At 32.3% G+C, this 20,289-nt stretch overlaps 1 protein-coding gene across 1 annotated transcript in view; it reads left to right on the top strand.

Moving 5' to 3' along the window:
* Nucleotides 1-19,591, top strand: part of Vps13B (vacuolar protein sorting 13B) — an 85,785-nt gene extending 66,194 nt beyond the window's left edge. Inside the window, 17 exon segments of the mRNA XM_067268928.1 lie at nucleotides 3,899-4,051; nucleotides 4,132-4,398; nucleotides 6,935-7,021; nucleotides 7,103-7,277; nucleotides 7,366-7,519; nucleotides 8,179-8,452; nucleotides 8,951-9,115; nucleotides 9,194-9,328; nucleotides 9,410-9,833; nucleotides 10,108-10,395; nucleotides 10,398-11,372; nucleotides 11,452-11,628; nucleotides 11,709-11,879; nucleotides 14,470-14,652; nucleotides 15,516-15,724; nucleotides 18,184-18,321; nucleotides 19,218-19,591. Of these exon segments, the coding sequence (XP_067125029.1) occupies nucleotides 3,899-4,051; nucleotides 4,132-4,398; nucleotides 6,935-7,021; nucleotides 7,103-7,277; nucleotides 7,366-7,519; nucleotides 8,179-8,452; nucleotides 8,951-9,115; nucleotides 9,194-9,328; nucleotides 9,410-9,833; nucleotides 10,108-10,395; nucleotides 10,398-11,372; nucleotides 11,452-11,628; nucleotides 11,709-11,879; nucleotides 14,470-14,652; nucleotides 15,516-15,724; nucleotides 18,184-18,321; nucleotides 19,218-19,430 (4,188 nt within the window). The 3' untranslated portion in view covers nucleotides 19,431-19,591.
* Nucleotides 19,592-20,289: the final 698 nt, after the last annotated feature.

Below are 20,289 nucleotides of genomic sequence, written 5' to 3'. Positions count from 1 at the left end.
AACTAAAACTAAAACACCCACAACTTGTCGTAAAGATTTTGCATATCTTTTGCAAAAATATTTAAATTTTCAAACTCTACTACTAAGCCTACTATTTTTGCATAATTATTTTTAAAATTCTAAGCATTAATAGTTTCTTAGAATTACTTTGGAATAAAAGAAGTAAATACTGCGGTGTAAGTAGCATATTTGCATTTATTTCTTCTGTACTAACAAAGTTGTATGTAGGAAGAAATAAGAAATAAATAAAAAAAACTAAATAGGAAAAACTTTATCTTTCTTATATCACTTTTCAATACGATATTTGGTTATACATCAATTTTTTTTTTATTATATTCTGAAGGAAATTTTGCATAATTTGGCAGCCCCCGGCAAACTTCTTACAGACCCCCAGGGGGCCACGGCCCCCCTGTTAAGAATCACTGGTTTGATTGATTAATGCAACACACCAGCACGTTGTAGGCTGTATAGACCGAGTACCCATTAAGATGGGTTAACACTGTTAACTAACCCAATTCTACATCACATTTTCATAGCAACCATTGTCGATCATCCACCGATTCAAAAAGTTAAATATCTATTGGCAAATTGGTACAATATGAACCACTTGGGTGTTTTTTGGACAGCAGTCGCATATCAGCTTCCTCAAAGTGGTCAGTTTGTGACATAAAGAAAAAGTAGTCATGACTTTCTTTTGAGAATAAAGATGGGTGATGTCATTTGTTACTTTGAGAAGATGTACTACTGATTTTAATGGCTGAATCGTAAATGACCAGTATAATCTTTCTATGAAAAGAATCAACTTGACAGCAACATCAGGTGTGATGTCACTTCAGTGAGACCAATCAGCACATTCCCTAATGATATCTCCAAAAGTGATGCCTTTTATTTGAAGACATTTCAACTTGATTTTATTCAAATAAAATATGAGGTTAAGGTTTAAAATAAGCTTTAAACAAAGACTACAATCTGACATTATCAATAATGTGTTAAATTGACAACTGTTGTAATTAAATTACATATCTACATTAAGTGATGACAGCTGTTAAAAATAGACAGCCATATGGCTAAGCGGTCAAAATGGCAGTGTATCGCTCTGGGAAACTCGGGATCGAATCGGGAAAGATTCCCGGGGGTAGTCCGATCGGATACATTGGCACCCGTGCCTCACCACCAGTCATCCCATTGTGGGTCTGGCCGAACCCATAATGGACTTGCTGTCTTAGTGTCCACAGGGCAGAAAGAGTTTAAAAAAAAAAAAAACAGCGAAGCATGAAAGCGGTAAAGGTTTGGTGAATCAGGTGGCTATGTTTAACACGCTGAAGTTGACGGTGTGCCACCAGTTAATTAATAGACTTACAATCATAGCCTACAAAGCATGGAGCATCAATATCAAGTAATAACATATATTAGGCGATGGTCTCTTAAACTTAAATGGTTGTTCTAGTGCCAGAACATTAAACTGCGCCGGGCAAGTTGCTCACATACATCACAGCATGGGATAACATCATTCCTTCACAATGCATTTTGGATGCTTTAAGATTCAGTCCACTCTTTGCTCCTGCCCCCTCACTGAATCCTGAGAATCTTGTTCCTGATATTGAACTCATCATTAAAGACACAAATAGTACTAATCAGGATTACATCCGTTGGAAAACCAGATTCAGCACGGCACATGAAAGAAGAGTTAATTTGAATGCAAGGCAATTCCACCTCTCCATAAGGAAGTCACAACAGTGGTTATGGTGGAATAACGTGGTACTTATGAGAGCTGATAAGTTGAAAGATGTGGTGCTTATCAAGTGGGATACTTACAATGAGAAATTACATGATTACATCAGGAGCACAGAATGTCATCCTGCACTCTATTTGGAGTCCTTACAACTATTTGGAGTCCTTACAGCAGAAAGTCAAGAGATTCACCTCAACCCCATTAGCATATCTCTTGCATATGCAGAACTCTACCATCCAAGCCACAAGAACATCCAGAATACTTGATTTTGGCAAGACACACAAACCAGGCTACCAGATACTTCCGGTTATAGAAAAATATAATTCTCCCAAGTTCTGCATTGAGGAACAACTCGTCAATTTTTTTTGTTCTAAGGAACAACAGCCCTTTTCTATTACCAACTCAGTACAGCTAGTGGAGAATCTCAGGGACATTTCTCTCAAGGATAAGGAGTATATGACCGTTATGGACTAAAAATCCTTATATCCTTCAATAAAATTACCTCTTTGTTTTTATGCGTTAAGAGATTTTCTTTTTGCTAACATCGAGAATGCAAGGAAATACCATACACACATCCTGGAACTAGCTGATTTAATATGTTATATGTCTTTCTTTGAATTTGAAGTAAGGATATTCTTACAGAGGAGAAGAGTGCCAATGGGTAATCCAATGTCTGCTCTCCTATGTGAATTGGTGTTACATCAGCTTGAGAACGCTGTCCTATCCATTTTTCAGGATGACATCATTTTATACTCCAGATATGTGGATGACATTTTCATTCTGTGGAAAAATGAGCATAACACTCAACATTTCCTAAACATGGTCAATGATAACCCTTATGGATTGACATTACATTTGGACCAAGGGAGCACTAATAATGTTAATTTCCTCGATCTATCCATCACCTGCAAGAAAGAGGAAATCTGGATGGACATTTACCGCAAACCCTGTTTTCAACCTATTATTATCCCAAGTTCAGTCTGTCGATCCCAGACATATTAAATATGCATCCTTCCAAGCTTGGATTAAACGTGCCTATACTCATTGCACGAGCATTTATGATACCTGCAAAGAGTTAGATCACATTCTTAAGACAGCAGTATGGCAAGGATACCAGAGAAGCGAGATAGAGAAGCTTATTGCATCTTTCCAGAATCAGTATCAACATCCTCCCAAGGTCAACCATAGAAGAAGAATAGTGCTCAATTATTTTCCATTCTTAAACAAAATGCTTAGGGAGGTTGCCAACACTAATAATCTTCAAATCATTTATCAGCGTAATCCAACAATTTATAGATTGTTAAGAAATGATAAGAAGAAGGAGAATCAGAATTCTTTGACGGGGGTTTATTCTATACCTTTAAAAGACCATCGTTTTGGCTCCGACCTAGTTTATGTAGGGGCAACTATGTGGCAATTAAATCAAAGGCTCAAAGAGCACAGATATTCCAGATAAGAACATGGATAGTACTGTACTTGCATCATTTGCCAAACAGCAAGAAGTTAATGTCTATTGGGATCAAGCATCCATCATCAGAACAGCGACCAACAGACATGCAGCGAGGCATCTGAAGAGGCTAGAGATTTACAAGACACATATGAGAACAGGTTGCATTAATCATAGGGATGCAGACACATTGTCCACTGCGTAGAAATCTTTTTTACAATAATACGCGTTAATACCGTGTGGTCATCCTTTATTTTTCTTTATTGCGGTCTTATTTTTATGTTATTTTTATTGTTTATAAGTAATCCTCATGCGCATTTTCTTTTATTTTGTATTTATTCTACACATGTGCAATTCCTGTTTGATTTTTCATATGTATTCCATACGTTTTATTTTAATGTTCTTTTTTAATATTTGATTAACTGATGAAGACTGTTAAAAATGGTTGAAAACGGTTTTATGTTATTAAATATTTATTGCTGGGTAGATAAAGGTGAGATTTATTTTAGTTATTCACGTTCCAGTAGATTTTTGTTTTTATTTTACACATTCAAACCATATTAGACTATATTCCCTTCAATATATCTGCAATACAAAATTTTCTATAACAGTTTTGTATAAAGTATTAAAAATTAATTTATTAAAATACTTTTATTTATTTTTTCTCAGTTATTTCAGTAGAACTTTTGTTAAATTTTTTCATTTTAATATTTTTCTAGCAAATTCACATCTGTTTGGAAAACATGAAATGGAAATGGTGTGAAGCATTTAGTATAGATTCGAGCATGACTCTGATTCAGACAGTTAAAAATAAAGAATATTCAATTACCTTGATTATCAAAATAGTTTCTTTATCTAATGTGCAGAAACAGGTAACTCATTTTTAATTAAAAATTTTAATAAGCATCTTTTAATGTTAATGACATTTTCACAATTGCTTAATTGCTTTCAGATAATTATCAATGGACAGTTAATGATTTCAAATAAACTAAACCAAAATTTAGAAGTTCAGTTACAGACTATCAATCCTTTTCTTCCTGTCAGAGATTGGACAGGACATAAATTAACATTGGGTTTAAATAAGCAGAGTACTCTGCCATCGTTCATCTTCAGTAAAAATCAGATTGGGGCATTTCGAGTGAGACTGATGGGGCTCGACACTCCCTGGTCTGAAAGCGTTACAATTACGAAAAACAAAGTGCCAAATCAATTAATTAAGGTAAAATATTAATTTATTATCTAACTTATTATGTCTCAGTTTATGTTGGTTACAGTAGACCCCTCCTATAACACGGTAGAAAAGTTCCATGTTATATGAATCCGTGTTGTGTACGAGTCACTTAAATACATGAGCCAATCACAGCCTGTGTGCCGGGCTGTAATTGGCTCATAGACCACTTATGGCTTTCTTCCAAATCTCCAATCCAGAAGGAAAATGGATTTCTATATCCCAAACTATCACTCAACTCAATTTGTCACAGGGCACAGGAATTTCAAAGCTACCTACGCAGGTTCCTTCTCAAAGGCAATGGATTGTGCAACTGCAGTTTGGACATTGAGACCTCCTTTATGTCATCATCTTGTGCCCAAAGTACAAAAACCAATGAAAGCTCCTGGCCAATGCATTGCAATGTACACAGAGGGCTACCACTGGCCCTGCAACTGCTTGGACTTCTTTAACACCAAGAACACCTTTGTGGCCTTCTCTGCCTTCGTTAGTCAGCAGTCACCCTCCCGGACTTCATAGTGGGCCTTCAACTGCCCACTAGCCAACCTCCACTTGCTTGACGCTGTTTCTTCATGCGAAGGCTTCCAGCATGAAGCCCACTTTTGTTTGTCTCCCTCATTCATTCTCTGTTGTGTATTGGTGCCTGTTATTGTGCATTGCACCTACTTTGTTTCGCGTTCATGTTTTGGTTGTGTTTCGTGCCCATTCGCCATACCCTCTGTCGTGAGACAGTTAAAAAAAAAAAAAAAAATTGTTACACGTCATGCCTGTTCTGTTTTCATCATGCATAGTGTTGTGTTTCCATCATGCCTTTATGTCCTGTTTTGTCACAGATAGCACCTGTCTTGTTATGCTGTTGTCATTTTTGCACTGTCTTATCCTATGAGCAACCTAATATCTCTATTCAGCTGGGCTGCGACCCACACTGTGTGTGTAAATTTTTCTTTGGCCAGTAGTGGACCCTGCTTGCCTGCTCAGGCGACTCACTTTCCACTTTCCTATCTACCTTCCCTCCCTTCCCTCTTCCCCTACTTTCCCCTTCCTCTCTCCCCATCCTCATAATCCTTCACTTCAAAGGCTAAACCCAAGGTACGGCTTCCTAATTCTTTACTTGTATTGTATTGTCCTTGTGCCTGAAGAAAGCATGTAACGCCACAAAGGGTTAAATGAAACAATGGGTAACACCCATTGTTTCATTAACAGACCTGCATACCTTAGGAACAACAGGTATCAATAATCTTTAGAACAATATATTCAGTATGTTTTTTTCAAGCAGGGAAATTTTATCTGATTGTTTCTCAACTGTATATATTTAAAATATATATTTTTAAATATTGACAATTAAGATTCCTATGTGGATTGGATCTCAAGATCAGAAAAACACTAAATTAGAGTAAAATTATTTTCATAATTTGTCCCTTTCACACCTTGGAATTAGATTATGCAATCTGAGGAGGGCTTCTGCAGAGTGAACCTTTATTTTGTAATTAAAACTCCAGGACGACAATTAGTCTTTCTCAGACTATATTACCCAATCTTTAGGTATGAAAGGAAGACAAAAATGGCTTACATAAATCATGTTTACAAAATAAATAAATCTCTCTACACATTTAAACTATCAGGTATATTCTAGTATGTCATCGTCTACTAAAATTCAACTGACAGATTTATAAAACAGTGTTAGTGTTAGTTATACCAAATTTTAAAATTAGAGTAGACACACTATTATATGAGGTAAATAGGGAAAATGCCATCCCAGTTATTAAAAGTTTTGGTTAATCCAATACCATTTAAACTCTTTATCTAGTAAATGGAACAGATGACATAAAATTTTATTTAAAGGGTTAATGTAGTAATTTTTGTTTAACGGGAAGAACTATTTTGCATTTTGACATAATCCCTATTACTATATTAAATTTTCAAAGAAACATGAATGAAACAATGTGTACAAGTACCTCAGATAGTTACTTGTAATCAATTGAACACTTCAGCAAAGTATATCTTTTCCCGTCACTTCTCTAGCCGATGTCCTGCAAAGCAGATGAGTTATAAAACAATTTGTGATAACTTAATGACTCATCCATGGACATTTTTAGTATTGCAGTTAATGTCTTGATTAATGTGATCCTGAATAATTGAGAGTTTATTATATATGAAATAAACAATAAAAATCCAGGATGACATATTTAAAAGCTGGACAATTTGAAGACAAATACAAAAATAATTTGATGTCATCTCACTGCATTCTTTTCATATCACAAGAACAAAAAATAATGAAGTTTGCCTTTTTATAGATCCTTCTGCTGCTAAAAAACATGTATAAAATTGTTTTTAGAAGTCCTTCTAGCATCAGACCTTCTTAAAAATAATTAAGAATAAGAATATAGAATGAAAAATTTTGTGTATTGCTATTTTAAATTACCTGAAATAGCTTTAAACATCCATAATTTTATTTTTATTACAGACATGTCATTTTATCAGAATTTAAAATAATTTATTAATAAAATTAGTATTTTTTTTTATTAAGCTACCAATGAAAGATAGTTCTCATTACTTATCTTTCTGGTGTCACATATTAGATCAGCAAATAACACAGAAAATCAGTAGTACACTGGTAAGTGTCTGACTATCTTAATTAAATATTATTTTCTACTACAAAAAATTTATTAAGTAATCTTCTTAATTCTTTATTTAGATTTTATTTTCTCCAGTATTTATGGTTCGCAATCATTTGCCACATCCATTATTAGCACATCTGGATAATCATATCTCACACTGCGTTGAAATCTCTGGCCAAGGTGAAGAACATCAACTCCTTACCATAGGCGATGCAAATCTTTGTTACTCTCTGAGTTTTCAGATGGCACCCGGTCAGTCTTTAAAATATTTTATTTTCTAATAACAGTTCTTAATATATGAAAAATAAATACTTATGGCATTATAATATTTTAATTAAAGGTATGAAAATGTCTGTTCCAGCAATTTCACTTTCCTCTTCTTTAATTGATGAAATTAAAGAAACATCATCTGATATTGACTATTCACTTCTGTATAATCATACTACATCTATTCAATCATTATGCTGGCCCTATGATAATGCTGAAATTACCAGGTAATGTGTTAAAATATTTTATATGATACTGAATTCCAAGAACTTAAGTTATTGAAAATTATATTGAATGGTACAAATCTTATGACAAGTTTTTTTGGAATGTATATGGGGTGTTCCATAAGTCTGGAATCATAGGAGTTAAGTTGATCTTTGTTTACTCTCTTAGAGGTAAAGCATGCCACTGAGGAGATAAGAATTTAGTTAATTTGGTGGTGGGACCCACAATGTGCAAGAAGTCATTGAAGAGTTTAACAGGACGCATCCAGATTGCTGCATGTGATTAGTGGAAAGTCTGGATCAATCTGTTAAACTCTTTGCCAACTTTACACTGACTGTGAGTTTCCAACACCAAAATAACATGAATTTGTTTCTTTTTACTTAGTACCGTGCTTCACCTGTAAGAGAATAAAGGTCAGCATATATCTTATTCTTCTAAATTCTTATGTATGTACATGCGTTTGTTTTGTTTCACCTTTAGAATTCTTTGATCAAATTTATTTACACACTTTTGTTCATGTATAGAATAAATATATAGTAGTGTCTAGAATTTATAAATGCATTTCTCCATAAAGGATTGTTATGATGGATATATATCAGTGAACTTGACCAACATAAATTTTTTATTATTTAACCAATTAGAATTTGGTTTTTATTTTCAGTGAAATCAAAGAACTCTTTAAAAATAATTCAACCTTACCAAATATTCCAAAACCGAATCATTTTTCCTGTATATCAAAACCTTCGGAGTTACCTGATATAGAGTTACAGGTTGGATTATCACAGCAGTGGCCTGGTTGTAACACTATCTTAATCGATGTTAAGCCATATGGTCTCCTTATTAATAAAACTAACATAGATTTATACATGTTGGATGATAATGGACAAGAATGGAAGATAAATCGTTACTCCATCTTTACTCCTCCATCTCTTCAAGTAATAAAATTTTTGTCTTATGAGTCGTTAAAGTCATAAATTTAATAAAAAATCTTAGAAGTTTTAGTCAAAGTAGAAAACAAACATCAGTTTTCTAGTTCATTCAGACCTGTTTTCACCTCTGGGGATGAGTCGTGAAAAATCATATGTAAAATTCAAGTTTAACTGAATGAATTATTCTTGAATACTTTCAGTTTAGCTGTCGATAACACTACTGAAAACTGTTAGTTGGTCGTGGCCTTGCACCTTACCAACAGACTGGTTATGTGGAGTTTTCAAGGTTTTCTTTATGTATATAATATTCAAATAGGAGCTGGTTTTTCATAAAATGTCCTCCCAAGAGGCATTCTCCTTTGGCAAACTACCCACATATTACATTGCTGTACAAAGAAATTGATGTTTGGTTCTCTACACTAATTTTAGTAAAGGAATTTTTCTTATATTTATTTTGAAATTTTGGAGTCTTAATGAGTTTATTATATGTAACTTTTTCTACAGAAATCTTTCCAAATAGGAGTACAACATCAAGGAAAATCATTCTTTTCTAAATCACTACGGATTAGTGATCAAGACAGATTGTACTGGTCAAAAATGGAAGATGTTTTGCCATTATTTGGTTATGCAACTATACCCATCGAAGTGGTTGACAATAAAATTTCGAAAGTATATTTACTCTTACATTATTCGACATAATAAAAACTTAATAAATTTCAATAAATTTCATACTAAACATTTATTTAGATATGTATGCTTCTTGCATCATCATTAAAAGAAGAAGGAATTAATATTGTTACCATTCAGCCAACAATTTATATTACTAATAATTCGAATAAAGACCTCTACATGATTAGTTATATATCATTGACATCGCTTCAGGTAATTTATTTTATTTGGAAGAACAAAAAGTAATCTGTTTATGTAATAAATAAATTGTTAAAGTCAATTTTATTATATTAGAAAATGTCGAACTATCAGAAGCCAATGAAGATAAAATCGACTCCTGATAACTGTTCTGTACAGCCTTTATTGTTTTGGGAAATTTCTGACGTGTCGTCGTTTCAAGAAAACGATAATAAGTTGAGCCACTATTTTGAATTTTATCATTCGACAAATCAAGAAACTGATGAATACATTAAAAAATCCGAATATTGGAGCTATCCAGTTTGCATTCAACAAAATATGAAATTTGATCGAAGATACACTTTTTCGATTCCCGAACCAGAAAAACAGTATACTAAACCATACGTTATGACATGTCACGAGAAGAAAGGTGTTAAATATCTTGTTATAACTCACGATTCCTGTCCATTATTTATGTTTCATAATAATACTCAGTATTCGTTAACATTTGAACATGTTTATGCAAGATCTAATAAAGAAGGTAAGTTAAGTAAGAATATAAATATAGAGTGATCAAATGAAAAGTTTACATGTGAGCAGTAGACTTTGTGATGCTGGCAAAGTATGGCAAATATCCATCAAGCCAGTATTAAATAAGTGTTCAAGGTAAAGTAGGACAACCTTGTGGCATTACCAAGTCTACTCTTCACAAGTAAATGTTTGATCATACAGTTTTTTATGTTAAACTGTAGTTTATTGAAGTTTAATATTACTAGAAGTTTAAATTTATTTTAAAGATAAATTATTTTTTACAGGTGATATTCTTTCTGAAGATACTGAATCCCAGCAAAGAATTCTTATTCTTTCTCCTCATAATTCTATGCATTACACACTGCCAGCAATATCTCAGAAGTTTCCAGATTATGTTGAACATATTCCAGCAATGCATTTCTCGTTATATGTGGATGAACACACTGAAAAAATATGGAGCATTCCCGTCGATATTGCCAGAATTAATGATCAGTTTGTTAATATTCCAAGTTGCGGTGACGTTCGAATATACAAAGAAGAAGTCGGACACACGAGACATATATTCATCGATCCGTAAACAGGGTAGAAGTCTCAGCTAAGGAAATTCGTAGCCGAATTGGATTAAACACTCAAGTAATGTTAAATTCTGATGCATTTACAAAGATAGAAAATGAAATTGAAATATCAAATGGTAGAAAAAGTAATCAAGTAACAATTGACTCACAAACTGAAAACAACATTAACGATACAAGAAATATTTATTATTTATCATTCTCAGCAACGCACATATGTTTTGTATTGAAAGATGATTTTAATGAAGAAAATCCAAAAGAAATTTTAAGATTAAGTTTAGATAATATATTAGCAATGGCGCAACCTCCATCAATAAAACTACGTGATTCTGTTTTAAAATATAACCATTGTACACAAGAAATTAATGTTTTTATTGGTAAAATACAAATTGATAATCAAATGAATAGCACAGGTATCAAAGGATACGATTTTCCAGTCGTGATGATACCTCAAAATTGTCTGTCTTATTCTGAAATATATCAAATAAAAGAATCTTCTTTTCAAACTAGGTGGTCTAAAATGAAAGAAACTGCTCATGTTGTGGTATATTTATTTTTACAAAAGACTTATGATAATGGCTCTGCTACGGTTGCAATTAAAAATCTTTCCATAACACTACGTCCATCTTTGATTTATCTAGAAGATTCACTATATTACAAACTTGCAGAATTACAGTCTTCTTTTCTATCTTATAATTCCAAAATGAAATTACCAGAATGGAATAATGATTTGCAGCTTCCTTTAGATATTAAGATCATCAATAAGACATTTTCTCATCCTATTCATATTCAACATTTGCATATTGATGCCATCAATATACTTTTAAGTCTTCATGCCTCTGTCAAACTCTATGTTGCCATTGATCATTCTCCTCTTTCTTTTAAACCTTTTGATAAAGATGAAATTTTTACGACAACTTTTAAACTCGGTCATATTATCACTCATCATTTTTTAACTGGGGCACTTTTACGAGCAGGTAATAAAATTTTGCTTTTAATTTATCATCATTCACATGTGCAATATTTCCACTAAGTTATGGATTGATTTATTCTTAGGTTGGGTTGTTGGATCTCTTGATCTTCTTGGCAACCCTGCCGGATTTGCGAGAGCTGTAAGTAATGGAATGGCAGATTTTTTCCGGCTTCCTTATCATGGCTTGCTTCAAGGTCCATGGGCTTTCATCGGTGGAATATCTCATGGCTCGGCATCTCTTTTACAGCAAATAACATCGGGTATTTTCTGATTAATTTTTTATTACAATTATTTATAAAAGTAAATGATATTGTTGTTATAATAAATTCTTCTGTTGTAGGTGCACTTGTTTCCGTTACAAATCTAGCGGCAAGTATTTCGAGAAACATGGACTTTTTGTCAATGGATGCGGATCATCTCTCTCGACAAGAGGAATTGCGCCGACAGAAACCGGTAGGAATTAGCATGGGAATTCTTCAGGGACTGACAGGATTCGGCATTAGTTTGCTTGGTAAGATTAATATGTAATTTATTGGATTAACAAAAGAGGTAATTTGCTCTATTAAGAATTGACTTTAAAGTTATATTTCACCAGAGAACAGAACAACTGAAAGCTAGATTTATATTCTATCATTTTCATTTTGTTTTTTTTTAGTTTACAGAATTTTAATTATTTAAATTATAAAGTAATTTGTTATCTCAACACACCAGCATCTATTTAAATTATTTTCAAAATTTCACACATATAATATTGCTTAACTATCACATTCTGTAGCTATGTGGATTTGAAAGAATTAAAAATTATCTTTAATGTGTTTACTCACATAAATATTATATTATACAGTGGGTGATTGGTTAACGATCGTAATCCATTCCAAGACTTTGTTCGCTATCCGAATTGTTCGTTAACCGACTATCGATTTACCATAGGTTTTTATGGAAATTTGATTAATTCGTTCTGGAGACCCCCAAAAATAAAAAAAATATATACTTTCTTACTATGTTTATTTATATGTAATAATAAAAATACATATATACAGTCTTGCATTTTTATTAATCATGTTTTTTCCATTTGTAGGGGTTATAGAATCTGTCTAATATCGATTGCTTTTCTTTCTTCTTCAGAATTTTTCAGAAGTAATTAATAACATTGTAATTGTAGAGATCCCTCAACCTGATTTGGATGCCATTCTATGTTCTGACATCCTCCCACTTCTTCAAAAGATGTTTAAGAGCAGATATCAGCATTAATCCTTTTTTTCAGAAGAAAACGTATCTCACCGAGTTTTTGGTGTTCTTCGTTCAAGATTTCTTGGCGTTCTTCTGTTGTCAGATCTGTTTCAGGTCCATTATGAGCTCTTCAATGTTCTTTATTTCTTAGATGTGATTTTTGTTACTCATTTAGCTAATTGAGTCTTCTTGATTATACTGTATCTTTCTTAAATAAGACTGAACTGCAGCCTACTGTAGACCTGTTTGAGCCATACTGCCCAGGAACATCAAACATCTTCTGCCCACTCTCTACTTTTGCTATTATATTCTCTCCTTTCGAAAATAAAAACCAACGGAAAACTTAACAAGTGCCCATCCACAGTCTCGTGAATACCTATAAAAGAATTGTTTCTGTCAGAAAAATAAAAGGCTGGAATTACAAGGGAGAGTTTCAAAGTTTGGAGGAATACTATCCGATCAGTATATACCTGGTTGAGTGTCGATGTAGACATCTCCAGCACTTCAAAAAGTTTTGAATTTTTGCCCGAAGACAAGGGAAGATCAATTGGTATTCATTATTTTACATTGCTTCTTCTTATGTTTGTTCTGTGAGGTGTTCATTATCTGCACGTGTTCTTTGTCCAATCATAAAAATCTTCCACGAAAGTGTTCGTTATCTGATTTGTTCATTACCTGATCACCCACTGTATTATATTATATAACATAACATTATTATGGTGCTGTGCTTTTCATTTACTAATTGTGTTTTTATGTGTAAAGGTCTATAGTCTTTCCTAGAATAAGAATGGGGCCAATGTTTATTAGTCTACATAATTGAAGAAAAATAATTTTGTTTATTACAAAATAGATCATTAAATATATATAGAACCTAAATGGTGTCTTCCAAAATGAATGCTATCATTTTAAATTACTGTAATTATGTTAATCATTGTCTGAGAAGTATGCGAGATACATCATTCAATAGATAGTTGTACTAATTTTGTTTCCCATCTACATTCACATGTCTCATTGTTTACTAATTCTAGGAAGCACCATAATGCCATAAATAAAAATGGTAACACTGCAACAGAGAAGGCATTTTGTGTTCTTCAGTTTTCAAAGTCAAAATCACTTGTCATTGTGCAACATGAGTAATCTGCAGGAATTGCCATAGGAGGAGTGATAATGGATACACCATAGTGAGCATAGGAAGAATTTGATATCTGTTGAATGTATCCCATGTGACATGAGGTGCATGCATTGAGAAATTGTAATGGGCAAATGTCAACCTTGGACAGTTTTCCAATGTTTTAATATGTACTGTACATTACAATATTTTTGGATAATAATTAACACAATTACATTAATTATAATGGTAGAATGGTTTTTGGAAGACCTTGTATTATGTTCTATTTTGTAATGAACATAAAACTATTTTCCTTTGTGTATGCAGACTAATGAAAATGGCTCCATTCTTATTCTAGAAAAAACTATAAATTTCATGTCAAGATTGGTGTCTAGGAACAAGTGAATGTGTTAACTTACACTAGTTATTGATGGTGACATTCAGTTATATATGAAGTAAGGAGATGATGTGATCAGTATAAAATTCTGATCTTTACCTACTGGCATCATTTCCAAATATTCATCTGAAGATAAGTTTAATGGCTTCCAGACCTTGTTGAAGATAGATGATGAAGTAATGGCTGACGGTTCAGCCTTTAGTACTTACTAGTAGTTTGGACATTGTAATTTTAGTACTGTGTGTCTTATAAAATATGGCACCCTAGCACACATTAATCAGATACCTTAAAACTTATTTAAGTATTACTATAAAACTAATAGTGGTAAAAATGAATAAAAAGCTAATAAATTGAATCGTATTTTAGGATCAGTTGCGGGTATCGTAGAACAACCGATACAAGAAGTTCTACAACAACATCCAACTCTAACACCTTCTTCTTCTGTGAGAACTGCAACTGGTTTTGTAAAAGGAGTAGGTAAAGGTTTAGTGGGTATAGTTGCCAAACCAATCGGAGGAGCAGCAGAATTAATTTCTCAAACTGGACAAGGTAAAGCAAAACAGAGCAGAAAAACCTTATTTTTTACTTATGTATTTAGAGGAGTGTGGTCAAGAGTATGCTTCTAGTTTTTATACAATATAAATTCTTTGTTAGAAGCGTGAGAATCTTGAAACATATGCATAATAATTCTCAAACTGTCTTCTAACTCCCATTGACGTCTATAGCTGTCCAGACCCGAGATAACTCAGGCAAGTTACATAGCGTTACAAAAAAACGGTACTTTGGGCCCCGAAAATTTTTTTTTGATTTTTCGAATGTTTTTTAAGTCTTAAAATTTTTTGAAAAATTTTTACCCGCGCGAAAAAATTTTATTGCGATTTTAATTAACCTTTAATGACGCGCGATTAACGCTTAATATTCTGTAGGAATTTTATTGATATTTTGAATATATGTCATTTAATAAACTTTTTTTTTACAAAAGAGCACTTTTGCCCCACCAGTGGGCAAAAGTGCATACATGGTAGATTAAAAGTTTGCAAGACAAGTTTTTATTAAAAGCTATACAAAATGTGTATTGATGAACAGAAGTTATAAAAAAAATAACTTTTCATTAAATTTAAAAATTTAATTTAATGAAAAGTTTTTGCCCTACAGTGGTACATGAACATTTGCCAGGCAACATCATTTTTTTCAAAAACAGATACTGCCATCTACACCAAAAACATTTCTAAATGTTTTGTCCATCATAATGTACATGAGAAACGAGTCAATCAAAAAACCTTAGGAATGATTTTCTTATGTTCCTACTTAATGCCAAGCTGACATTTATACAACTAATTATATCCCCACTGCAAACTTTTATTCCACTCTCCTATATATGTTAATGTTATAATTGAATTTTTTAACTTTAGGATTACTAGAAGGTTCCGGATGGAGAAAGCAGCCTTCTCGGCAGCATTGGCCTGTTGGTTCTCAGATGGAATTTAATGTCAGCAAAATGAAGTTTATTTGGAAAATGTTACAGAATATTTATTTGGGAGAAATTATGTTATGCGTAGAAGCGAACCATTTAAATCAGTGCGGAAAATATATTTCCGATACACTCATTTTAACAACAGAGGTAATTTCTCAAAATTCTTTTGTTTTTTAATAGATACAAAATGCATAGCATATCTAAAAATCCCTCCATGGCACTCAGCCATCCATTGCTTTTATTTTGGCCTGGTGTGTTTGTATATAAATACATATACACTGGCAGATGACCACTTTAATCAATCCAATGAAATAACTTAAAAAAATACATATCCTAAAAAGTCATTGAACCATAAATGTTAATCCCATTTTGTGGTCCCCTTGAAGTCTATCAGTTTCATCATAGGTTGTGCTAGAATCAGTGAAAATGGGGCCAACTTCATTTTTTTTTTTTTAAAGGAAACCTTGATTTTTTATTGCATATTCTGATTCTATGTAAAATAAATCTGCAACAAGTTGCTCAACTTTCCTGGCAACATTTAAAATTTTGGTGGTGCCATGTGTTATCATATTTTATTAAAAACTTTTTATAACTAAAATAAATCCCACCTTTATCTATCTAGCAATAAATATTTAATAACATAAAAACGTTTTCAACCATTTTTAACAGTCTTCATCAGTTAATTGAATATTTAATATTAAAAAAATTTTAATATTCGATTAACTGATGCAGTTGAAAACGTTTTTATGTTGTTAAATATTTATTGCTGGATAGATAAAGGTGGGATTTATTTTAGTTATTCACGTTCCAGTAGAATTTTATCTTTATTTTAAAACTTTTTATATTTTTAACTGTTATAAAATGGCAAAAAGCTTAATTTTGAATTTAGGAATCGGTTTTATAAAAAATTATAAATGCTAATAACAAGTAAAATCCTCATTAAGACTGACCCTACTGGAGATATACATGATCCCCATTATCTCCCCACTCCCTCGAACCACCAAAATTTAATAGAATCAATCTGCCCAATAAACAAACCTCTGCTGCATGCCATATGTATTTATATATATATATATTTTTTTTGTTTTATTTTCGTATTTCCGTTCCCTTATCTCTCTGTGCTATTGTGTATTCCTTCTGGAATTTTCTTGCTCAAACCTCTTTTCTTAGTGTGGTGATGGGTAATACCTTAGAATAATGGAAGGTAATGCAACCTAGAGGGTAATAAGGATAGCATGTGTTTCATTCTGGGAGAGGACAAATGGACAGAGCGAGCTCTCCAGTGTGTTTTAGCATCGCATAATTAAGACAAAGGACGTAAGAAGAGAAAAGGAACATTGGTAGTGAATTTACAGGAAGAAAGAAGATATTTCCAATACCCTGTACCGAACACAGGATAAAGGTTGGAGAAGAGAATATCTATCCATTGCCCCCGGAAAGAGTTTAGCACTTTCGACCGATCTTCAACAGGAACAAAATAACAGATTTTGGGTACCCCTTTTCTATCCTCTGTCCTTATTCTTTATTTTCCACTTGAGTGTATTCATAAATTAGTTATAGTTGGTTAAGTAGCTAGTAGTAAGTTGTACATATTTTTGGAAACGTTAATTGATTCAGTAAAATAACATGTAATGCATAGGTTTAGTCAGCTTCATAAAGCACACTAGCCTTTGGGATAGAGATTGTCTGGCATTCCGTAATATAATCTGTATTCTGTTGAGCAAATTAGTTTTTTTGTTTGTTTGTTAAGATCCGTTTCTTCGTTCTCAAGGAAGCTCACATCACACGTCGCTGCAAAATTTCAGAAAGTTTCAACAAAAAGGACAGGCGTTATTAAGCTTCAAACAGGATGAACAAAATCAATTTTTTTTCTTTGCACTTCCCAACATTTAAAGGCATCCTAAGTCAAAAATATAAAAATCTTGGTGGTCATTGCTTGACCAATCGCCATACTTTTCCTCAGTTATATATAACAGCCAGGAAAGTAAAAATAAACTTTATGTAAAACATTTTTTGAAAGATGAACTTATGAAGTTATGAGAATTTGAAGTTTTATGTGGCCACCAGATTTACATACCATGCACATGTAAATTTGTGGATATGTGTGAAATTGTGAAATTCACTGGAAAAAATGGAAGAAAATGGATATTTATATATAAACAACAACTCCATAATGCAGAAGCTACTGGTTTGAGTCCTGTTCTAAGCCTACTTTTTATTCTGAAAACTCAAAATTAAAAATTAACTTATTATATGATAGTTATCTTGAGATGACTGCTTAACCTACTCCTAGACAAATTACTTCACACTTAATTATTAAGTTAATCTAATTATAGCCCAAAAATATGGAAGATTATCTGGCTTTAATCAAAATTTGAGTTTATGGAATTGCTGTTTATATATAAGAATTGTTTTGTTTTAAAACATAGCTTTGTTAAATTTTCACATATAAAAATTAATAGCAAAGTGCTTGCTAGAATCAGTAAGTTAATTAAAGCCCAAAACAATTAAAAAACTTTGTTCCATTGTTTGTTGATGTATAATATATTATTTGAATTTTTATAAAACTTATTCAAATTGATATACTTTTTAAAATTTTTTTCTAGGCTTTAATAGTATTAAATAAAGAAAATGATTCAGTGCAACAGAGATTTCTACTAACTGGAATAACCTGCGAAGGAACTGAATATCAAAGCGTTTTATGTATCACTCCAAAACAACAAACGGCTGATATTCCCTCTAAAGTAAGATTTTAAGATTACTATTGAGTTTACGTAGAAAATAATTTTTAATTTTATTATGAATATCTTCACACTAAATAAATTTAATATTTAAACAAATATACTGTTGACTCTCGATTTTATGGACCTTAAAATGTTGAGAAATGCAAAAAAATAGGATTTTTTTTATGTATGGATGTTTGTCTATGTTTGGGGATGCAATTTATTTGTCCATTTTAAAGCTTAATAACTTCTGTGCCTTTTGTTGAAAATTTCTGAAATTTTACAGTTAGCTTTCTGTATTAGGGAGATTGATGCTATTAAATTTTGGTAATTAAAGATCTAGGGGTGTACAGATAGAAGAGGATCACGTTCTATATCTCGAATTGTACTTAATGATTTTACTCATTAAGTAGAAGTAGCATTTGCAACTTTTTATAAAACTCATCTATACCCTCAAAATTAAGCCTTTTGCCATTATATAATAAATAATAATAATAAAAAACTTTAATAAACTATGATAACAGATGGCACCACAAGCAATTTTAAATTCTTTTGCCATAAAAATTACACACTCATTGTTGGATTTTTTTAAATACTGTGTTTCCACTCTGAGAAAGTACCATTGTGTATTGTGTTTCACTTGTTACAAGGCAGCTGTCTGACTTGTGAGTGACAATACAATATTTAAGAATATCAGATTGCAACTGTTAGTGAACAGAATATTAGTAAACAGTCATCCTTACTTGGAAGTATGGTGTTTGTTTCACTAATACTCACTATAATGTATGTGAAGCAGAAGAGACAAGCAGCATTATTAGACAGTTTCTCCCCCTATTAGTTCATTACATCGAAGGTCAACAGGTAATAATCAACAAAGTTATATTCACATTTATTTATACAATGTTGCATATTTGTAGGTGGGAAACCAGACCAAAGATAGAGTCGAAGAGTACATTAATAAGACGTCCCAATACAGCGTCTCAAACATAAAAACTGTCTCTGATGATCCGTCTCTTCCACAGGTTCCCGTAGCCTATCATTATTATGTTCATCCCAAAATAAGGCCGATTGTGCTGTCTATGTTTAATATATTGCAGAGAAGGTTATTGGGGAAGGGTTTCTCAATATAAATAAATAAATAAAAAGGACCAATGTTTTTATGCGGGTGGGTATGTGTCGGACCAAATGCAATTTAATAAAACAAACTTTTTATATATTTCTATTATTGTATAGTTTGTTCCTGTTTGTAAAATATCTGAAAAGGCAATAAAATACTTGGATTTAATGTTAACTTGAAAAATTTTTTTTGTATTTGAAGTGAAAGAAATAAATTTTATACATAAATATTTTTAACATTTCTATAGTAACTCAAATTATTATTTGAATCCAGCCACAAAGTCCTTAAATTGTTCAGAAGCCAGTAATACTATGTAATTATTGATTAAAATGTGTCTTATTCGTGTCAGCAAGTTAATGTTTTAATATTTCTGTCAAGGCTTACCCAACAATCCGTAATTTATTGGTTCTTCACATCAGTATGTTTGCCTCCATTTTGTCCATTTCAGGTTAATCTGGTTCACAATAGAGTTGGTAATGTGGAGGAAGAGTAAGGAATAATGCTTCACTCCTGTGTGATGGGTGTATATTAAGGATGCCAGTTATTGAATAGTTCTGCAACAATCTGGCAACTATTAGATTTAGCTAGAAGACTAATCTATTCATTTATCTATAAAATACAAAGACTTGTCACACTCTATATAAGACGTTTAAAATTGTAAAATGATGATTCAAATTTATTATATATAAATGCAACTAAGAGACAATAGCATCAGCATCTAACTGGTAACAAATTAGACTTAAACTTGTACTTTCACAGTGCTCATGTTTACCGAGTATTGTGTCGTACCCTAACATTATCTTATATTTGTAGTTAGATGTGGTCAAAATATAACTAAACACCTACTCAAAAACCTTTAAATAGTGCAGCCA

The sequence above is a fragment of the Centruroides vittatus genome, unplaced genomic scaffold, assembly GCF_030686945.1.
Source record: "Centruroides vittatus isolate TY-2023 unplaced genomic scaffold, ASM3068694v2 contig_341, whole genome shotgun sequence".
In the NCBI taxonomy this organism is placed as follows: Eukaryota; Metazoa; Arthropoda; class Arachnida; order Scorpiones; family Buthidae; genus Centruroides; species Centruroides vittatus.
Note: the sequence above shows the minus strand (reverse complement) of the source record. Positions and strands in the feature narration are given on the sequence as shown.